The sequence below is a fragment of the Epinephelus fuscoguttatus genome, linkage group LG4, assembly GCF_011397635.1.
Source record: "Epinephelus fuscoguttatus linkage group LG4, E.fuscoguttatus.final_Chr_v1".
Lineage (NCBI taxonomy): Eukaryota > Metazoa > Chordata > Actinopteri > Perciformes > Serranidae > Epinephelus > Epinephelus fuscoguttatus.
Window position 1 is genome coordinate 45,654,398 of NC_064755.1, and position 20,316 is coordinate 45,674,713.

The window sequence follows — 20,316 nt, forward strand, 5'->3', positions numbered from 1 at the left end:
TTAAGTGCTCAGTTTTTTTAAAAACAAGTTCAAACAGAATTAGGTTTAAGTGTTAATTTTGATCAGTTAATCAGTAACTTGACATTAGCTGTCCCGTGGGAAAAAAACTGGACCTGCATTTTCAAAGTTTGGGCCACAGTCACTAACCAAAAGTCGGTCTCAAGAACTGCCGTCTGTGGCAAGTGTAACATTAACTTTAACTTTATGAGGACTATACTGCTATACTTACATCACCAGCGACATAGCAACAAGCTAAAAGTCATTTTCAGTGAAAGCCGGTGACATAAAGCTACAAACTGACGGCCCAACACTTGCCACCCTGCTACAAATATTGGTATTGTGTTATTAGTTTAGTTAGATGGCGTTATTTTAGCTTTACGTTATTTTAGCACATACGTGCTGACGTATTGCGGTAAGCGAGTTGTGTCATTTCCGGTGTTTCTGTGACAGCGTCTCTGTACTGCTCTGGTGAATTCCACTAGCCTGCTTTCTCACCTCAGCTGCTTTAACGTCTACTTCAAGTCATAACCCACACTAGTTCTGTTTAAGCACTTATAGCTCTCCTCCTTTCTACGACTTTCTCGCTAATCTCTTAGCTGTTGTTTGCACGCTCTTAGCCTTGTTAGCTACATTAGCTTAGCCATGACTTCTCCTTCTCCTGCTCTCTGTTGCTCGGTGTGTCAAATGTTCAGTTATGCCTCTGCCTCCTTTAGCGACAGTGGTAATTGTAACAAGTGTAGCTTATTTGCTGCGTTGGAGGCGAGGCTTAGTGAATTAGAAGCGCGGCTCCGCACCATGGAAAACCATTCAGCAGCTGCGGTAGTTAGCCAGTCCCCTGTAGCCGGTGCGGAGCCACATAGCCTAGCCTTAGCCTCTGCTAACTGTCCTCCGGTAACTCCCGTTCAGCCGGGAGGTTGGGTTACGGTTCGCCAGAAGCACAGCTCCAACTGTTCACGTTTCCAACCGCTTTTCCCCACTCAGCGACACACCCGCTGAGGATAAAACTCTGGTTATTGGCAGCTCTATTCTGAGAAACGTGAAGATAGCAACACCAGCGGCCATAGTCAAATGTATCCGTGGGGCCAGAGCGGGCGACATTGAATCAAATTTAAAACTGCTGGCTAAAGCTAAATGTAGATTCAGTAAGATTGTTATTCACGTCGGCGTCAATGACACCCGGTTACGCCAATCGGAGGTCACTAAAATTAATATTGCTTCGGTGTGTGAATACGCAAAAACGATGTCGGACTCCGTAGTTTTCTCTGGACCCTCCCAAATCTGACCAGTGATGACATGTTTAGCCGCATGTCATCATTTAACCGCTGGCTGTCCAGGTGGTGTCCAGCAAACGATGTGGGTTTTGTTAATAATTGGCAAACTTTCTGGGGAAAACCTGGTCTTATTAGGAGAGACGGCATTCATCCCACTTTGGATGGAGCTGCTCTCATTTCTAGAAACCTGGCAAACTTTATTAGTAATTTAAATCCCTGACAACCCAGAGTTGAGACCAGGACTCAGAGTCGCAGTCCTAAACGCCTCTCTGAGCTTCTAGTTCAGTTACCCAGCCATAGTTTTAATAGTTTTATACAAACGGTGTCTGTCCCCCGACTACCTAAATTATTTAAATCTAAAATTAAACAAAGAGGAGTTGTGCATAACAACCTCATAAAAATTAAAACCTCTTCTGTGACAGAAAGACAAAACAGGAGAATTAAATGCGGACTGTTAAATATCAGGTCTCTATCGTCTAAAGCAGTGTTAGTAAACGAATTAATATCAGATAATCATATTGATTTACTCAGTCTCACTGAAACCTGGCTGTGTCCAGATGAATATGTCAGTCTAAATGAGTCCACTCCTCCCAGTCATAATAATACCCACATTCCTCGAGGCAGCGGCAAGGAGGGGAGTTGCAGCCATTTTTAACTCTAGTCTGTTAATCAGCCCTAAACCTAAACTGGATTATAATTCATTTGAAAGCCTCGTTCTTAGTCTTTTACATCCGACCTGGAAAACCTCGCAGCCACTTTTATTTGTTATAGTGTACCGTGCTCCTGGCCTGTATTCTGAATTTTTATCTGAATTCTCAGAGTTTTTATCCAGTTTAGTTCTTAAATCAGATAAAGTTATTATTGTAGGCGATTTTAACATTCATGTCGACGTTGATAATGACTCCCTGGCTACCGCGCTTATCTCATTATTAGACTCCATTGGCTTCAGTCAGGGTGTACATGAACCTACTCATTGTTTTAACCATACCTTGATCTAGTTCTGACGTATGGAATTGAAATTGATAACCTAAAAGTCTTTCCACAGAATCCTCGCCATCGGATCATTATCTGATTACTTTGGATTTCTTTTTACTCGATTACCGCCACTCAGCAACAGTTACTATACTAGATGTTTATCAGATAGTGCTGTCATAAAACTTAAGGAAAAGATTACTTGTCGTTAAATTCAATACCAATACCTTCAGTAACAGAGGTTTCCCGTGCCGACTTTAACCTCTCCCGAATTGATCATTTTGTTGATAGCACCGTAGGCTCGCTGCGAACAACGCTCGACTCTGTAGCTCCTCTTAAAAAGAAGTTAAAAAAGCAAAGAAAGTTCGCTCCTTGGTATAACTCTCAAACCCGTAAGTTAAAACAAATATCGCGAAAATTTGAAAGGAATTGGCGATTAACCAAACTGGAAGAATCTCGTTTAATCTGGACAGACAGTCTCAAAACTTATAAGAGGGCCTCCAATGCCAGAGCAAACTATTACTCAGCTCTAATAGAAGACAATAAGAACAACCCCAGGTTTCTTTTCAGTACTGTAGCCAGGCTGACTGAGAGTCAAAGCTCTATTGAGCCTTGTATTCCCTTAGCCCTTAGCAGTAATGATTTTATGAGCTTTTTTAATGACAAAATTCTAACTATTAGAGGCAAAATTCATGACCTCCTGCCCTCAGATAGTACCTATCTAACCTCAAACACAGCTGTAAAATCTAATATATATTTAGATTGCTTCTCCCCAATTTCTCTTCAAGAATTGACCGCAGTGATTTCTTCATCCAAATCATCAACGTGTCTCTTAGACCCCATCCCAACTAGGCTACTTAAGGAGGTCTTTCCTTTAGTTAACACTCATATATTAGATATGATCAATATATCCTTATTAACAGGCTATGTACCACAGTCTTTTAAGATAGCTGTAATTAAACCTCTACTAAAAAGCCCACCCTGGATCCAGAGGTGTTAGCCAACTATAGACCAATATCTAATCTTCCCTTTATGTCAAAGATCCTTGAGAAAGTAGTCGCAGACCAGCTGTGTGATTTTCTCCATTTTTCTCCATTTATTTGAGGAATTTCAGTCAGGATTTAGAGTGCATCATAGCACTGAGACAGCTCTAGTTAAAATTACAAATGACCTTCTGATTGCTTCAGACAAAGGACTCGTCTCTGTACTTGTTTTATTAGATCTTAGTGCGGCGTTTGACACTATTGACCATCAAATTCTGCTGCAGAGACTGGATCACTTAATTGGCCTAAAAGGTTCTGCACTGAGCTGGTTTAAATCTTATTTATCTGATCGTTTTCAATTTGTTGACGTTCGCAATGAACCATCCTTACGTACTAAAGTTTGTTTTGGAGTTCCATGAGTTCTGTGCTCGGACCAATCCTGTTTACTCTATATATGCTTCCTTTAGGTAACATCATTAGAAATCACTCTATAAATTTCCATTGTTATGCGGATGATACACAGTTGTATTTATCGATGAAGCCAGAAGAAAGCAATCAATTAACTAAACTCCATAATTGCCTTAAAGACATAAAAACTTGGATGAGCACCAATTTCCTGATGTTAAATTCAGACAAAACTGAAGTTATTGTTCTTGGCCCCAAACAACTCAGAGACTCTTTATCTGATGACATAGTTTCTCTAGATGGCATTGCTCTGGCCCTGCCACTACCAAGAAACCTCGGAGTAACATTTGATCAAGATTTGTCTTTTAATTCTCATTTAAAGCAAACCTCACGGACTGCATTTTTCATCTCGTAATATTGCGAAAATTAGGCCTATCCTGACCCGAAAGATGCAGAAAAATTGGTCCACGCTTTTGTTACCTCAAGGCTGGATTATTGTAACTCTCTATTATCAGGTAGCTCTAGTAAGTCCTTAAAAACTCTCCAGCTAATTCAGAATGCAGCAGCACGTGTACTAACAGGAACTAAGCGCGATCATATCTCTCCTGTTTTAGCTTCTCTGCACTGGCTCCTGTAAAATCCAGAATTGAATTTAAAATCCTACTGTTAACTTATAAAGCTCTAAATGGTCAAGCTCCATCATATCTTAGAGAGCTCATAGTGCCATATTATCCCACCAGAACACTGCGCTCTGAGAACGCAGGGTTACTCGTGGTCCCTAAAGTCTCCAAAAGTAGATCAGGAGCCAGAGCCTTTAGCTATCAGGCTCCTCTCCTGTGGAATCATCTTCCTGTTACGGTCCGGGAGGCAGACACCGTCTCCACATTTAAGACTAGACTTAAGACTTTCCTCTTTGATAAAGCTTATAGTTAGGGCTGGCTCAGGCTTGTCCTGTACCAGCCCTTAGTTAGGCTGACTTAGGCCTAGTCTGCCGGAGGACCCCTCTATAGTATACCGGGCCCCTTCTCTCCTTCTCTCTCTCTCTCTCTCTCTCTCTCTCTCTCTCTCTCTCGTATTCTATTACTGCATCTTGCTAACTCGGCCATTCTGGATGTCACTAACTCGGCTTCTTCTCCGGAGCCTTTGTGCTCCACTGTCTCTCAGATTAACTCATATCACAGCGGTGCCTGGACAGCGTGACGTGTGTGGTTGTGCTGCTGCCGTGGTCCCGCCAGATGCCTCCTGCTGCTGCTGCCAGCATTAGTCATTAGTCATACTTCTTCTGTTATTATACACATATGATTATTGTCACACATGTATACTGCCAGATATTAATACATACTTTCAACATATTGTACCGCAGTAACCAGAAGTATAACTATAATATTATTACTTCCATTAATGTTGTTGTAAGATACTGTCATTACCTGCATCTCTCTCTCTCTCTCTCTCTCTCTCTCTCTCTCTCTCTCTCCCTGTGTCATATGGATTACTGTTAATTTATCATGTTGATCTGTTCTGTACGACATCTATTGCACGTCTGTCCGTCCTGGAAGAGGGATCCCTCCTCAGTTGCTCTTCCTGAGGTTTCTACCGTTTTTTTTCCCCGTTAAAGGGTTTTTTTTGGGGAGTTTTTCCTTATCCGCTGTGAGGGTCTTAAGGACAGAGGGATGTCGTATGCTGTAAAGCCCTGTGAGGCAAATTGTGATTTGTGATATTGGGCTTTATAAATAAAATTGATTGATTGATTGATGGCTTTATGTGCTTTGCGTTGCTAACGGGGATGCAATGTGGCGGCGAAAAGTGATGTTAAAACTGGGGCTCATATTTGTTTGACCAAATATGAACTTTAAATAATGTCAAGCTGAAGTGCTTTGTGGCATATAGCAGACATACACAAGCCGTGACAATGTTACTAAGTTAACAAGTGCTTTCAGCAAATCTACAACGGCGACTCGGTGATAATGTAGCCTAGCTGTTGTCTTTAGTGTGAACACTACATAACAATGATCTCTCTTAAGTATTAGCATTAAAATAAACTTAAAATACCAAAAGAAAAATTACTAATTTTGCAGAATGATCCATTTCAGAATAATGTATATTATATTATATTATATTATATTATATTATATTATATTATTGGATTATAATTATTGATGCATCCATGTGTTCATCACTTTAATATCACAGCTGGTAAAGGTGGAGCTCGTTTTAATTACTTTATACAGCACAGGGTAGCTTGTGACTTTCCCCCCGGATCAATAAAGTTTTATCTTATTTTCAACCTACAATAACACGTCATTATTCATTTTTTGGATTATTTTGTATTATTGATCTGAATCTGCAAAGTAATTTAGGAACAAACCTTAATGTGAAACTTTATTGTTTATTGTTTACTGTTCTTTTCATACTCTCAGTCACTGTATCTGCTGTTTTGAGTAGCACTACAATTACCTTTAAGCTGTAAAAGTATTGTTTTAATTATCATTATTATAACTATAATTTTCTGACAATTTCTGACTACTTGGTGGTTAATCGATTGATTTAGTTTGTTTGTTTTCACTTTGTTTTGTTTATTTGTGTTTTTTATATTTATTTTGTAGTTTTCCTTTTTTTTTTTACTGTATTTTGTTTGTTTTTTTTGCCTTGGATTTTTTTATTATATATTTGTTTTACTCTATGAAGTAATGTCAGCTTGTGTGGACAGCAGGAAGAGTGGTTGCTACCTTGGTAGTGACTGATGAGGATCCAAATTAATAAATAAAAATAGATAAAACTAAAGCTGTCAGATAAATGTAATGCAGTAAAAATTACAGTATTTCCCTCTGAGATGTAGTGGAATTAAACATATTAAAGTAACAGAAAATAGAAATATGCAAGCAAAGTACAAGAATCTAAAAACTGTACTTAGTACGGTACTTAAGTGAATGTACTTAGTCACATTCCCTCACTGTATTTATCTGTCACTTCTAGCTAATTGTTTAGGCCTTTAGCGCCTCAATCAGAGCTTGAAGTGTTTGCAGCTGATTTGATATGTGGATATTTATTGAGTTTCAACATAATTTTTACTTTTTAAATTACTTGAGTGACTCTACAATCTTTCACCTGCTCCCCGGCAACTGCAGCTATACGAGTAACCTTGGTTACCGAACACTAGGTTAGGAGGAAGCCTCAGTTGTAAGTATTCATTCAGGTTGAAGTAAAAACGCTGTGGGGTCATGTGGATTCCCTGAAGCTGGCTCTAAGGGCACAATGAAAAGCTTCATGGGAAGATTAACCAACTTTGATGTCAGATCCAAAAATACGAAAGTGGGCGGTCGTCATCTAAACCACTCTGACAGGAGCTCAGCACAGAAATCCTTCTACACTCCATCCTCAGTCTGAGAGGTGAAGTTTAAGGACACGCAAGTGTTCAGCTAAACATAAGTGGGCTAATGGTGCAACTATCTTATAGTCTGCAGTATTTATTTGACAACGCATAGAGAAAGTACAGAAGGACATGCAATAAGGCCAGATTCAAAGCCACCAGTCTCCCATATATATGAATTTTGGAGAGTTCAAAAAGTTTCAAAGCTGGTTGGTGGTTGGCAGCGCACAAAAACAAAATTTACTAGCTCTTTTTGTGTTGTTTGATAGTTTTCCCACCCTGCTCTCCGCCCAACCTGCAGCCCAAAACACACACACACACACACACACACACACACACACACACACACACACACAGAGCCTGCAGCTTCACATCAGACGTTTCTCTGAGTTTTGTTCCAACACGGCCTCTGTCAGTTCCAACACGCCAACCCGGCCGGAGGCAACATGACTGCACAAAGCAAACCACAGTGAAAGTATGCATGACGCTTGGTACGAACCCTGGCACCAAACACGAAAACACAGACGAGAGCCGGGCAATGATCCTCAGCCAAGATATGAATCAAACTGTTCAAACACAGAGTGCTCGCTGAGGTATCACCACAGCATCCTGGTGATAACACTGCAGCACTTTGATTCATTCCCTCAGTCTAACTTTCTCCATCTTTCTCCAACAAAAAGTCATCTGCAAAGTCATCCTGTGTTTCAAACCTGCCAACTTTTAGAACTTCAGATACACCACTGAAATCAGAGATTTTGTGAAATGAACTCAAACTCCTGTGTTGTGTGCAAGAATGGTGCCTTTCAGATAATGTTCATAGTCAAGACCCCCGCAAGAATGTGGAACATCTAAACCATTAGCCCGGAGCTAACTGCTGTAAACCCACACAGCAGGGTTAACCCTGACTTTCAGGACATATCCGCAATCAAAAATAATTAATAAAAAGCTGAGGAACATTTGACTGTAAAAACTCAACAAATAGTAGGAAGCTATTGAGAGGACATTAATCCTGGGCTTGATGTATTTTAAGCCCTTTGTTAATGTAAAGCTAATAGCTCAGTCAGTCTGATTGAAGTTTGCTTGGAGCTCCAGCTCATCCTCTGCAAGAAGTGAAATGTGAATAAACTTTACATTTACTCAAGTATTTCCATTGTACTTTATACTACTACTCAACTACACATCAGAGGGAAAATGTACTTTTCACTCTACTACATTTGATAACTACTGTTCAGATATAGTGTAGTATAGTATAGTATAGTATAGTATAGTTCAGATTATTAATACAAAATATAAATCAATGGATAGATCATGATGTTTTTTTAAGGACTGATCTACCTGCCTGTAAATAAAGTAGTTAAAATTACCTCCATCATTACGAGCTGCAGCATTAGTGACACTAATTAATGATACAAATAGTGATGAACATAAATGCATCAGCAATATGATCCAGTAATATAGGATTTAATAATCTGAATAGGAATCTATTGAAAAATGAATGCTTTTACTTTTGGTACTTTAAGTTTATTTTGATTCTAATACTTTAATAAAGATTTGAAAGCAAGACTATCACTTACTTTGAACAGAGTATTTCTACACCGTAGTATTACTACAGGCCTACTTTTACTTGCATAAAAGATCTAAAAACTTCTTTCACCTCCAGTCTTCTGCACTCCACCATTAATAGAAATATATAGTTTACTTACCAGTATAATAAGTGTATGTGCATTATGTAATTATCTAATTTATTTTTATTCAAATCTAAATATTTCTACATTTATTCTGTATGTAGTGTGTTCAAGATCAAAACTTACATTTCATTGTGCAACAGAATAAATTAACCTTAGCTGTGCTAAAAGTGCGAATAAAGTTTGCAACGTAGGTTTAGCTGAAAGTTCAGTTGGTTAATCTAAGCTAACGATGCTGTTTAGCTGGCAAAACTGATTTAAGGTTGGCTAATAGGTCAATAGCAGATGGAGCAATCTGGTTCAAGATAGCTAACAGTTAGGTTTAACTGTTTAACGGTTTGGGTTTAGCTAATGAATTAGCAGCTAAACAGCCTGGTTCAGGTTAGCTACCAGTTAAGTTTAACTGTTTAAATGGTTTGGCTTATTAATAGAATTAACTCTGCTAGTTCAAATTCAATGATTGGAATAGGTTATTTGCATTTTAATGCCCACTTCACTGTTTTGGGAGACAGACAACCAGCCTGTAAACTGATCTCAGTGTTATTAGCGTAGCCTACATGAACGTCTGCCCTGTAAAGCATCACACCTCAAACAGCACGGCGAGCGCTGTGATTCTGCCTCCAGCCTTGATGGTTTCATCTAAAGAGCCAAAGCGATGGGCCTCATAACAGTAGATCTGCATCTGTGGGAATAAAACACAATCATGGTAAGTCCAGTGAGGTGCTAACAGGAGCTACACCGTGTTTTCAACCTGCCATCTTTTTCTTTTGGTCATATGTCTGTAAAAGCACCAGATCTTTCTGTAACACAGGTGGACAAAAGGAACAAAACCAGTGTTTGGTGAGGTTTGTTGCCATTTCGTCTTGTGACATTAATGAAAGTTAAAATGGAAGCTACAGTACATATAATTATTGTCAAAAACAAAACCTTTGTACGTAATGCTGCACAATAATTGAATCTTAATAAAAGATTTGTAGAAAAAACACTCATGTCTAAATACAGTATATACAGCGTGTAGGATTTATATAGACAGTGACAGTTCACGATGATACATGTTAGAAACTGTGCATTTTAACTGTAAAAACAATCTATAATATGGATTGAGTTATATGTCACTGAGTCAGTTCAAACCACAGAACTACAGATGCTCCATCCATCAATAACAGAAACATGGGTAAATAATAGTAAAAGGGAAATAAATCATTCCACTAAGACACAGATTTTATTGTTTTTTAATATTTAAGCATGATGAAATGAAGCTGTGGTGAGACAGTTAATGCCAATATTGTTCTTTTCACAGGTTGTAGTTGAGAGTAACATAAAGGTAATTTGTTTTTCCTAATGTGTTGCGCCAGCTAAGAAAAAATGAACTCAGCAGGTAGGACATCCCTGAGCTCAACATTTGGCATATACGATGAGTCATCGCACCTCCAGAGGATATTTGACTCCATCCAGACCGTGCTCAGAGCCCTCTGAGGAGGCGTTGCAGCGCCCCCAGTGGAAGGTGATACGTCCCACCTTGAACTTCGACCTGAGACCACCTCCGCTGACGTAGTACTCTCCATCCACATTGACCGCCACTAAGAAAAACACAAACATGAGCAAATAAATGTATGACTCTAAATGTGCTGTATTTTATTTCAATCATGTGAGAACAAACTCAGCCTTGTCGCTAGTAGAAGTTTGCATTTTTGCAAACCACAAATACATTTGTGCATATTGCACATATCATGTCAAAGTTTCTAAAGTGACTGTCTGTTTCTGTATTTGTTCAACCAACTAAATTATTTGTATCCGCATCTATACTCAGAATGGACAGAGTTTAAGAAGGAAGTGGATCGAATTTAAATCAAAAGTGGGTGGGACCCAACCAGAAAATGTTATTTTAAGCCTGATATTGATATGGTTTGATCAGAAGTTGCTTTATTGATTATTCACTGGAGAACTATTTAGAGAACAACCTCAGAATTAATGGTGCGTTCCAGGCAGGCTTTTGAACTCGTAAGTCACGACTTCAAGTCACGAGTTACGACTTTGTAGCGTTCCAGGAAAGTTATGGCAAACTGCCAGTTACTTCCTGTTTAACGTTGAACATGGCGAACTGTATGTTTGTGCTTCCCCAATATTTCTATCGCCAAAGGTGCCTGCTCCTTGCTCATTTGAGCGAAACGGAGGAGGAAAAACAGCGCACAAGGTCACAGATGCTATTATAGTTTTTATTTTACGTTACCTGTGTGTTTGGAAACGTATTTTGTATTGATTATTCTTGCACTGGAAACCAGCTGTTAGAGCGGCTGCCAATAATGCGTTAACATTAGGGTTATTTTATGTCTGTTTCTCACCGTGTATCACCTGCATCAACACCGCATCCATAGGGCTGCCATTGTTGTTTAGAGGAGTAAGGTAATTGGTTTAGAGGGCTGTGTGACGTTAGAAAGCGTAACTGGGAGTACATCGATCTGGTACGAGTTCACGGGTGGGAAGTTACGGGTTTGACTGCCGTTCCAGTGCACTTTCACGGGTTACAGGTTGTGAAAACACGAGTTACGGGTTGCCTGGAATGCACCATAAGCTTCAGATTTTTTGGACCCCAGTTCATCACAAGTACAGATACTGACACATTATACTCGTATGGCTGTGGATATTCTCATTTATCCAGGTCATAGTTATCTCAAGGGCAATTCAATCGAACGCAACTGGACTTGGTTTTGTCTTAGAAGACGTTTCACCTCTTATCTAAGAGGCTTCATCAGTTCATGCTTGTCTGACTAGGCTGGAACTAGTCTGACAAACTGGTGTTTGTACCATTGCTTTTAGAGGTTAAGCTTAACCTCTAAAAGCAATGGCTGTTCACAAATGGCCTCATGTGACTAACGACTTCAACGACCACCGTTGCAGCAGGAGTTTCAATGACCGTCGTTGACACACCATTGGAGCACTAACAAACCAGTGACATCATTGGCCTTGTGAAGACCTCCTCAGAGGTTAAATACCATGGTTTTTCAACACCAGTTTGTCAGACTAGTTCCAGCCTAGTCGGACAAGCATGAACTGATGAAGCCTCTTGGATAAGGGGTGAAACGTCTTCTAAGACAAAACCAAGTCCAGTTGCATTCCATTCAATTGCCTTGAGATATACTCGTATGATACTTGTACAGTATCTGTACCGGATACTGGTTTCATCCGAGTATTCAGCTCAGCTCTAGTACCCATTATACTACATGTGAGTGTCCTGAAAGAAGTATCTGATTAGAGGTACAGCGCAAGTGCCTTTTGTGCCTGAACCTAGACGCATGTTTACTATAGCGCTGCTGAAACATAAAGTTTCAGTGTAACATATTTGTGGTTTGCAGAAATGTAAAACGTCAGCATTTTTTCTGCTGATTTCGTTGAACAAACTTTACCACCCAGATCAAATCTGTCTCCTGCTTTTAAGGCTTTGAAGACGACACAGCCTGACCTCTTATTGAAATAATGGATTATAAATGTACAGAAGATCAAAAGATGAGGGCTCGTACACCACACAGTACTCCACTAACACCTTTATTGGAGCATCAAACAATGATTCAATCGACAAGGGGATCTTCTTCAGGTCGGTCTTTGTTTGACCTGACAAAAGGTCCCCTCGAAACGTTCTTTGATCGTCCAATCGGTGGAACATTTCATAGTCCTTTCATCTCCTGTAACATAATGTACATCCAGCCCACCACATTAAAACAAAATGGTTATGTGCCTATCTTTTGCGCAGATAATAGATATTTTTCATGTCAAGTTGCGGACAACATTTAGTTGTTGCAGAAACATCGATCAGCTGAACACTTTAAGGATTCTCTTTGCTTTCAGTAGGATTTATTCTCTCCACCTCTTTGATGTGTATGTGGTTGGCCTCATTCATGTCCTCTTTGTTGTCTGTGGTCTCAGTGTGTGTTTTATGTTCTATTATGTTTTCTTTTAACGCTGTCTAAAACCTAATATCCCCTCAAGGTAGGGCAAATATTGACTCAACTTGTCGCTGATTCACTCCTGTTGACAAGTTTGTTTGCCTCGTCTCAAAAGGCACGAACAGATCCATACGCTCCATCCATCACCTCTTTCTCTAAAACTGAAATCTTCCATTTGTGGAGTGTAAACCTTACAGCCCAGAGCTTTGAAAGAGTGTGTATGGATGGCAGTCTGAGCCTTGAACCTACGCCGGGCCCATTTGTGGGCTGATAAAAACAGGTTTAAGTACTGTCGGCCTGAATCATGCTCAGATTGTTCACCAAACATCTCCATTAATAAAAGCCTTTGGTGCAGCTGGCGGCCGAACAACAACCACAACAGAGTGCTTCTTATTTCGCTGAGAGTCCCGTTGCTAAGAAGCACTGGACTCGTCTGTTTGGAGCTTTTCGAAAGGCGAGGCAGGATCCCTCTTGTCTACAATTTCACTTAACAATTACCTTGAATGCACACTGTAGGTTATTGTGTGTCACACCACTTAGAGAGAGGAAATATATAAAAGGCTCTCGATCCTGTCAAATGAGAAACTGGTAACTGTATCCTTTACAATAGGACACCACTGTATGAGAAAAGGCCCCATCGCTCAGTGTCTCTCTGGGAGAAACTGTCATTAGAAAAACAGGAGGTCGACACAGGAGGGACAAAGGGGGAGGGAAGTAAGGAAACTTTTCTAAAAGACATTGTCACTTAATAAGAAACAGCTTTAGGAACGGCTGTAAGTGCTTTCACTATCATAGAAATGATTCTGACTCAAAGACTGTTTCAATGAGACAAAGTTTAAACCAATTTTTAAAATGTTACTGTCTCTTTAACTGTTAATTAGTCAAAATAAATCATGCTAAAAATACAATTTTAGGATGTGAAAGATTTATCCAAATCCTAAAATCCTCTGTACAATGACAAACAAACAGGCTGATCTCTGCAACGCCAATAAATGAATGAATGAATAAATGAATACTAGACAAGTGGAGTGCAGAGACCAGGTGCACAAATCACCTTAAGTTTTTCGTATGTATGTAAGTATGATACTTAGAGATGAATTTCTCCTTAACTGAGGGACTTAAACAGTTGCACTGAGTCCCTTAAAAGGTTTCCTTAGTTAAGGAAAAATATTAACTCATTTACTGTGTTGAAAAAGATTTTATACTTCTGCAGGAATACAATCATAAAAAGCACAAACTACAAAGTAAATCTGATCCTCAAATACAGAAAAACGATTATAGGACAGGGCAACGTAAATTAATTCAGACAAATCTAAAGTGTAAAATCAAGAGTATATCCATGGGTTCTCCTGGCCTCTTCTCATGTTGTGTTTTCCTTTCGTGTTTGTTTTCATTTATCACCATAAACTCAGTCATGTTGCAGTTAAGAGAGTCAGAGGTACCTTAAGTTTTTTTTAACCTTGCTTTGGTTGCTAAGGTCTTTTGTGCAACAATCTAGGGATTACTTTAGTATAAGAGCTGACCAGGAGAAAACAATTCATTCTTAAGTGGACATTTTTAAGGAAACCTTAAAGAGAAGACTTAAGGGTGTTTTGTGCAACTGGCCCCAGATCTTGCAGCCACTTTAAACAATTCTTATAATTACAGCTGATGCACAGCAGCACGTTTCAGAAGCATCCCAGAAGATGATACAAATGTGTGCCTCATCTATTGTTGATGGAGCTGCAAAGCGTTGCACAAAGCAGATCAATTTCCCCAGCTAACAGGCGCTGTGTGTAAAATATAGACACAATTTAAGGGGATAAATTTATTTTCAATAACTAAAACACAGCAACAAATCTTGGATCTGTGTTGCTCACAACTGAAGTTTTAACGGTATAAACTTTGTCTGTAGGCTACAGCACAACAAAGTAGGAAATAAACACAATGAAAACTGAAGAAAAAGACACCATTTAATTACACAGCCTGCTTAAAATGACCAAATCTACTAAATTGGCAAGTCTAAAAAATTGGGCAGGCAAAACATCTGGAACCCTCTGGAACACTAAAGTGAAGAGGAGCTGCAGTTTAATTAAAATATTGATAATATAATTTAAGAATAATCCAGAGGACCTTCAGCTCAGCGACCACAGTCACAGTTGCTTCCTCACACATGCAGGTGATTGTCCTTACCCGTCTTGCCATCGTTCTTGATGATCGTCCTGTCGGTCGTCAGACTGTCCCAGCCCTCAAACCTCAGTTTCTGGTACTGCAGCTTCACCTGAGCCAGGTTCTCCTCGATGTTGATGGGAGACTGCTTGGCGTTGCTGCAGGAGGGAAACTTCTTGGCCCAGTTGTTTTGATTTAAAGTTCCTGGAGGGCAGACAGAAACAAGTTCAGCAGGTGACTCTTAAGTCTCACATGTTGGGAGTTTCCTAAAAGGACCTGACTGTAGCAACAAGGAAGAGTTTTGACAACAGCTTTCTGCTCACAACCACATTACCACATGATTTTCACAGAAAGCAGACTGTAGTCACAAAACAAAAACATCAGCATGGTCCTTTAATGTGTCGCACACTGACTGCCAGAATATTCCGCTCTGATGTTTTAGTACATAGCCATGAGTTTTTTAACCTTCAGTGATCCTTGACCTTGTTTTTAGGTCCCCAAATTCTCACAGCCCCAACAATTACAGAGCTGTCAAGATGTCAGTTCAAGTTTGGTAAAATGTAATTATGTAATTTCAAGGGCGTTCAGGAACCCTAAATAGGTGAGACAATTATATGACAGCTGTCTGCTTCTTTGACTCCCCAGGTGCATAATCACCATCCATTTTATATCCTCTGAGGACCAAACACAGATCGCTGATACACTAGTTAATCACTGGCAGGAGTCATTTAAACTGCAGCATTATCAGTGAACATGTTTGATATGAACCAGTGTGTTCCAGCTGTTTTTAAACACATCTGGTCGAGTGTTATTTAATGTACCAGACTGGAGAATGATCCATCAGTTGCTTTATAAAAACTGGGTCTGTAGTTGATTCGACACTGAACTGTGTCACTGTGAATCAATCAGGTTATCACTGTGTTGCTGGTCAAAACATGAACATACTCAGAGAGGACAAATCTGAAACTTGTGTATGCACCAGGACAAACGTCTAACTGGCACATGGTCCTTATCGCTCCATGAACTCTGTGTTTTACTGAACATGTTCGGGTTAAAGGGTTAATACTGAAACAACAGAGTACAGAGTCAAAATACTGTGTTTTTGTTTGTTTTTAAAAAACAAATGCATATACACTCAACCACTGGGTGAATTGGCCGATGAATAAAATTGCAATATTTAGTCTTTATCGCAATACACAATATATATATCTCAATATTTTGAAACTAAACTACTGAAGACTCCTAACATGCTAAACTACTATGTAAAGTACTGTTAGTTAGATAAAGTACTGTCATAATAAAGTTGATTAAGGAATTGTTATAATAAAGATAAATAATGTAAAGCAATAAAGTTAAATGAAGTAGTGTAATTAGAAAGTTAAATAAATAAGTGTTATAATACAGTTAAATGAAGTAGTGTTACTATGAAGTTTAAAGTTAAATAAAGTAGTGCTATAATAAAGTTAAATAAAGTAGTGTTATTATAGAGTAAAAGTCAAATACAGTAGTGGTTTAAAGTTAAATAAAGAAGTGTTATTATAGAGTAAAAGATAATTGAAGTAGTGTTATAATAAAGTTAAATAAGTACAGTGATAATAAACTTAAAGTTAAATAAAGTAGTGTTATAAAGTTAAATAAAGTAGTGGTTTAAAGTTAAATAAAGAAGTGTTATTATAGAGTAAAAGATAATTGAAGTAGTGTTATAATAAAGTTAAATAAGTACAGTGATAATAAACTTAAAGTTAAATAAAGTAGTGTTATAAAGTTAAATAAAGAAGGGTTATCATAAAGTTAAATAAAGTAGTGTTGTCATAAAGGCGAATTTAGTAATGTTATTCTAAAGTTAAATAAGTACAGTGATAATAAAGTTAAAGTTATATAAAGTAGTGTTACAATAAAGTTCAATAAAATACTGTTATTAAAAATTAAATAAAGTACTGGCATTATAAAGTTAAATGAGAAAGTGTTATAAAGAAATAAATCAAAGTTGAACCACAGGTGCTTTTCATGTGACAATTAATACTCAATGTTCGCAATATAGTCACATCACACATGCGACTGTGTGGTCCAAGCTGCTGCACATCGAGTATACACCTTTACACAAACTTCATGACTTCAGTGTTATTTTTACAGAAACTGTGAAAGAGAGATTGCAAAAACCAAACTATAAATACACAGTATTATATGAGCATAAGAAGCATTTAACAGTTCAGGTGTTGATGATATTCTCTGACGAACTGATGAAGTGCAGACTTCTCTCTATCTAATAACGTAATGACCACGTGCAGGTGTTCTGCTCTGGCAGAGCTACAAGCTAATGAGCTAACAAGCTAATAACCTCCAGCTGTTCTGCTGCACTCTGGCTTTAATATCAGCTCACAGTTTCTCTCTTTCAGCTCTCAAAAGGTCAGAGTTTAAGATTTGTCAGTGTTCAAGGAGATTTTTCTCAAATATGGCCTGAAGCGTTCAGCTAACGACCGCTGCTCAAAGGAAACAGTTCAGCATCAGGTTTCATCTTCACCTCCAAACACAAAGAACATGCTGACATGATGGACGACATAAATACAGTATGGAAAGTGTTACAGCCAGGAATACAAATTATCCTTCACTCATTCATTCATGTGTGTGTGTGTGTGTGTGTGTGTGTGTCAGCTGCACCTCAAACTGAACCAAACAGATTGAGTCCAGCAGCTCAGATTCACATCACACTGATCTACAGCCTCAAGCTTTTAGTTTCACATTAGTTTCACAAAAATAAATGATAGCAGCATGTGAGGTTCGACTCATGTGTCCCACTGCTGCGACATGTGGATTTGTTCACATCTGCTCAGAGTTACTGTCTTCACTCAGTGCACGACAACGTCTCTGAGACTGAGTCACATTTAAGAGACGAGACACAGACTGAGAGCTGATGGACTCACTCTAAGTGTCTCTGGTGAACGGCTGCAGCTGGATGACTATTGTCTAAATGAACAGAGCGCTTCCTTAATAATGCACGTACAGTCAAATATCACTTAAGGCAAAGTATGTGAATGTGCTACTTAATCATTTAGACGTCAGTGTCTTGCTGTCTGGATTATATGCAGTGTAGGCATTCTTTAAAAATCCAGTAAGTGTTGAGTTTTTTTACCCTACAGAAGTTGCTCCAGCTGACACTGGACCAAATGTGAGTCACTACGTTTCCGTGTACACTAATATTCCACTGTTATTCCAAAGATGACAATATTTTGAATTTAATATGGGTCAACAACATATTCTGTTTGAAAATTCCAATTTACCCCTTTATCCGAATTTAGCATTTTCCAGTTAATATCTACTAGGGTTGGGCGATATCACAACTATGTAGGACATATCAATATATTTTCCAGCAAGATACAAATTTATACCGTTTATATTGATATAGGGTCAAGTCTCTCTGCACAGCTCCACCTCGCTCACTCACTCACTCACTCATAGTTTCTCCATCAACACTAAGAGAGACACAGAGCTGCTCCTTTGTTTAATCTGTCTGTTCATTAGTCTACAGTGTGACATCGGACTATAGCCCCGTCTCCACCAAACCCTTTCAGTCCAGTCCCTTTGGAACCAGCAGTAAGCCTTCAGACATGGTACCTAGACCCTCGGTGTGTTCAGACAGTCCCCTTAAATGTGGGCGGGGTTGTTGTCACTCACTGCTCCGTCCAGCACTCGCTGTATTTCCTCATCAGCGGTGACACAGATGGAAGTCTGCACCTGGTTTATCGTCCACAGAACGAGGCTGCACGCCCACATTTTCACAACAAAATAGAACAGGCTGCAGTGAGAGTCTCTCTCCATGGGATATTTCAAAATAGCAGCTTTGTGCATTTAGTCCTTCTCAGGCAAGCTCAGGGGTTTAGTGTTGCTGTAGCCCACAGGAAGTGAGGATTAGAATATATGACCTTCACATAATCCGCTCCAAATGAATCTATATTTTTAAAGTCATTACTAAAAGTGTGTGTCATATAAAAACTAAAGTGATGGTCAAAGTTGTCACAGTGAAATTTAAGGTGTGCTGATGGATTCACGTCATCAACTCATGCATTGAGTAACATTACAAGTTAATGTTCCACCTTAAAAGTTGCCGGCAGTCGGCCCAGTGAATGAAGTTATTGTTTCTCAGACTCCAGCTGCTGTGAGAGGCAGCAAAACATCCTTTCATTTTATAGTTACACTTTACTAATAAAACTCTCCACAGTATGAACAGTGGTTACATGAGCCTCAAAACCAGACACAACTCAGCCCTGAGCAGAGTGACCGTCCTCTACTGACCAATCAGACTGCAGTGTTCACAGCTCCACCTTTTAGTACCAGATCTGTGTGCTAGGTACCCCAACAGAGGGGGGACCAAAAAGTGCACTGAACTGAACTGAACTGCTCCGTGGCTTAAATCACTCTTAAGCTAGCACTCTGTAGAAAAGTCTTTTAGGTTAAGTTAGGAGCTCTCTGTTTGTGAATACGGCCCCTTAAATATATTAAAGTGAGCAGACACAGCAGACGCTGGGTGAGCGGCCTGACTGTGACATGCCAAACAGTGTAGAAGAAACAATAATTTGTAACCTCTTTTTTTTACCAGTTTAAATCAGCTGGTCTGTTTGTTTCAGGGAAGATAAGATAAGTCAGCTCCCTGTAAAAACCTCCTAAACAATGAACAATGAAGGAACTTCTAACCAGAAGTTTCAGCAGGTTGTAATCTGCAGTCCTCACTGATTGACACCACTAAGTCTCCCTAAATCTTACTGTTCTTTTAAGTCCAAACCATAATGTTTCATTACACCAAACTACTCCAGCAGCACCTCAGAGATGACCCTTTTCTGAGCAGACACACATTTTCATGTTACAACTCTTATTGTTTTCTTTAAACTTTTCTGCTACGAGTTAGTCGAGGTTTCACAACCCTGTGGTTTAAGGTCAGGGTGTGTGTGTGTGTGTGTGTGTGTGTGTGTGTGTGTGTGTGTGTGTGTATGTGTGTGTTCTCCATTGACATGCTAATATCCGCCCTGACCCAGAAGCCTGTCTGACCTGGTTCGGGCTCTTTGTCCTCTGGTGGCAGAAGCTCTAAACAGCCAATCAGAGCGAGGGCACAGAGTCATGTGACCTCTGGCGTACCTGCTAACAGACACCACACCAGCTGGCTGAAACAACACCGCAACACATAATTAGCACAGAAGAGTTAAATAGCTGCAAACATCTGCACGATTACCGAGACAGTTCATCACTCTGAACATCTGGGCTGTTTTCTGTTGAAGGAATCTGAACAAATGAAGCTCTTAGTGTTTTTAATAGTGGATCAACTTGGGCTTTTATTCAGGTGAGAGATGCTCTTTTACTGTAACATAAGGTTTACAGTTTCAAAATAAAAAAATAAAAAAGCCTGATATGTCATACACAGTCGAAACAGGACAATATATAATAATAAACAGACAGGCAGTTACAGGATGATTCCTGCTGCTGTGGACGCAGCTCTGATTATTTATGCCAAGATTCAATGACTGTCACCTCAACCCATAATTTAGACGTCTGAAC

The 20,316-nt window shown here is 39.3% G+C and overlaps 1 protein-coding gene across 4 annotated transcripts in view; it reads right to left on the reverse strand.

Moving 5' to 3' along the window:
* ptprz1a (protein tyrosine phosphatase receptor type Z1a) overlaps positions 1 to 20,316 on the reverse strand; it is a 132,551-nt gene that overhangs the window by 61,606 nt on the left and 50,629 nt on the right. For all 4 annotated transcript variants that reach the window (XM_049574193.1, XM_049574192.1, XM_049574194.1 and 1 more), the window contains exons 3-5: positions 14,797 to 14,976; positions 10,112 to 10,263; positions 9,270 to 9,365 (exon numbers count right to left, since the gene is read on the reverse strand). In XM_049574193.1, coding sequence (XP_049430150.1) covers positions 9,270 to 9,365; positions 10,112 to 10,263; positions 14,797 to 14,976 — 428 coding nt within the window. The remainder of the gene's footprint in view (positions 1 to 9,269; positions 9,366 to 10,111; positions 10,264 to 14,796; positions 14,977 to 20,316) is intronic.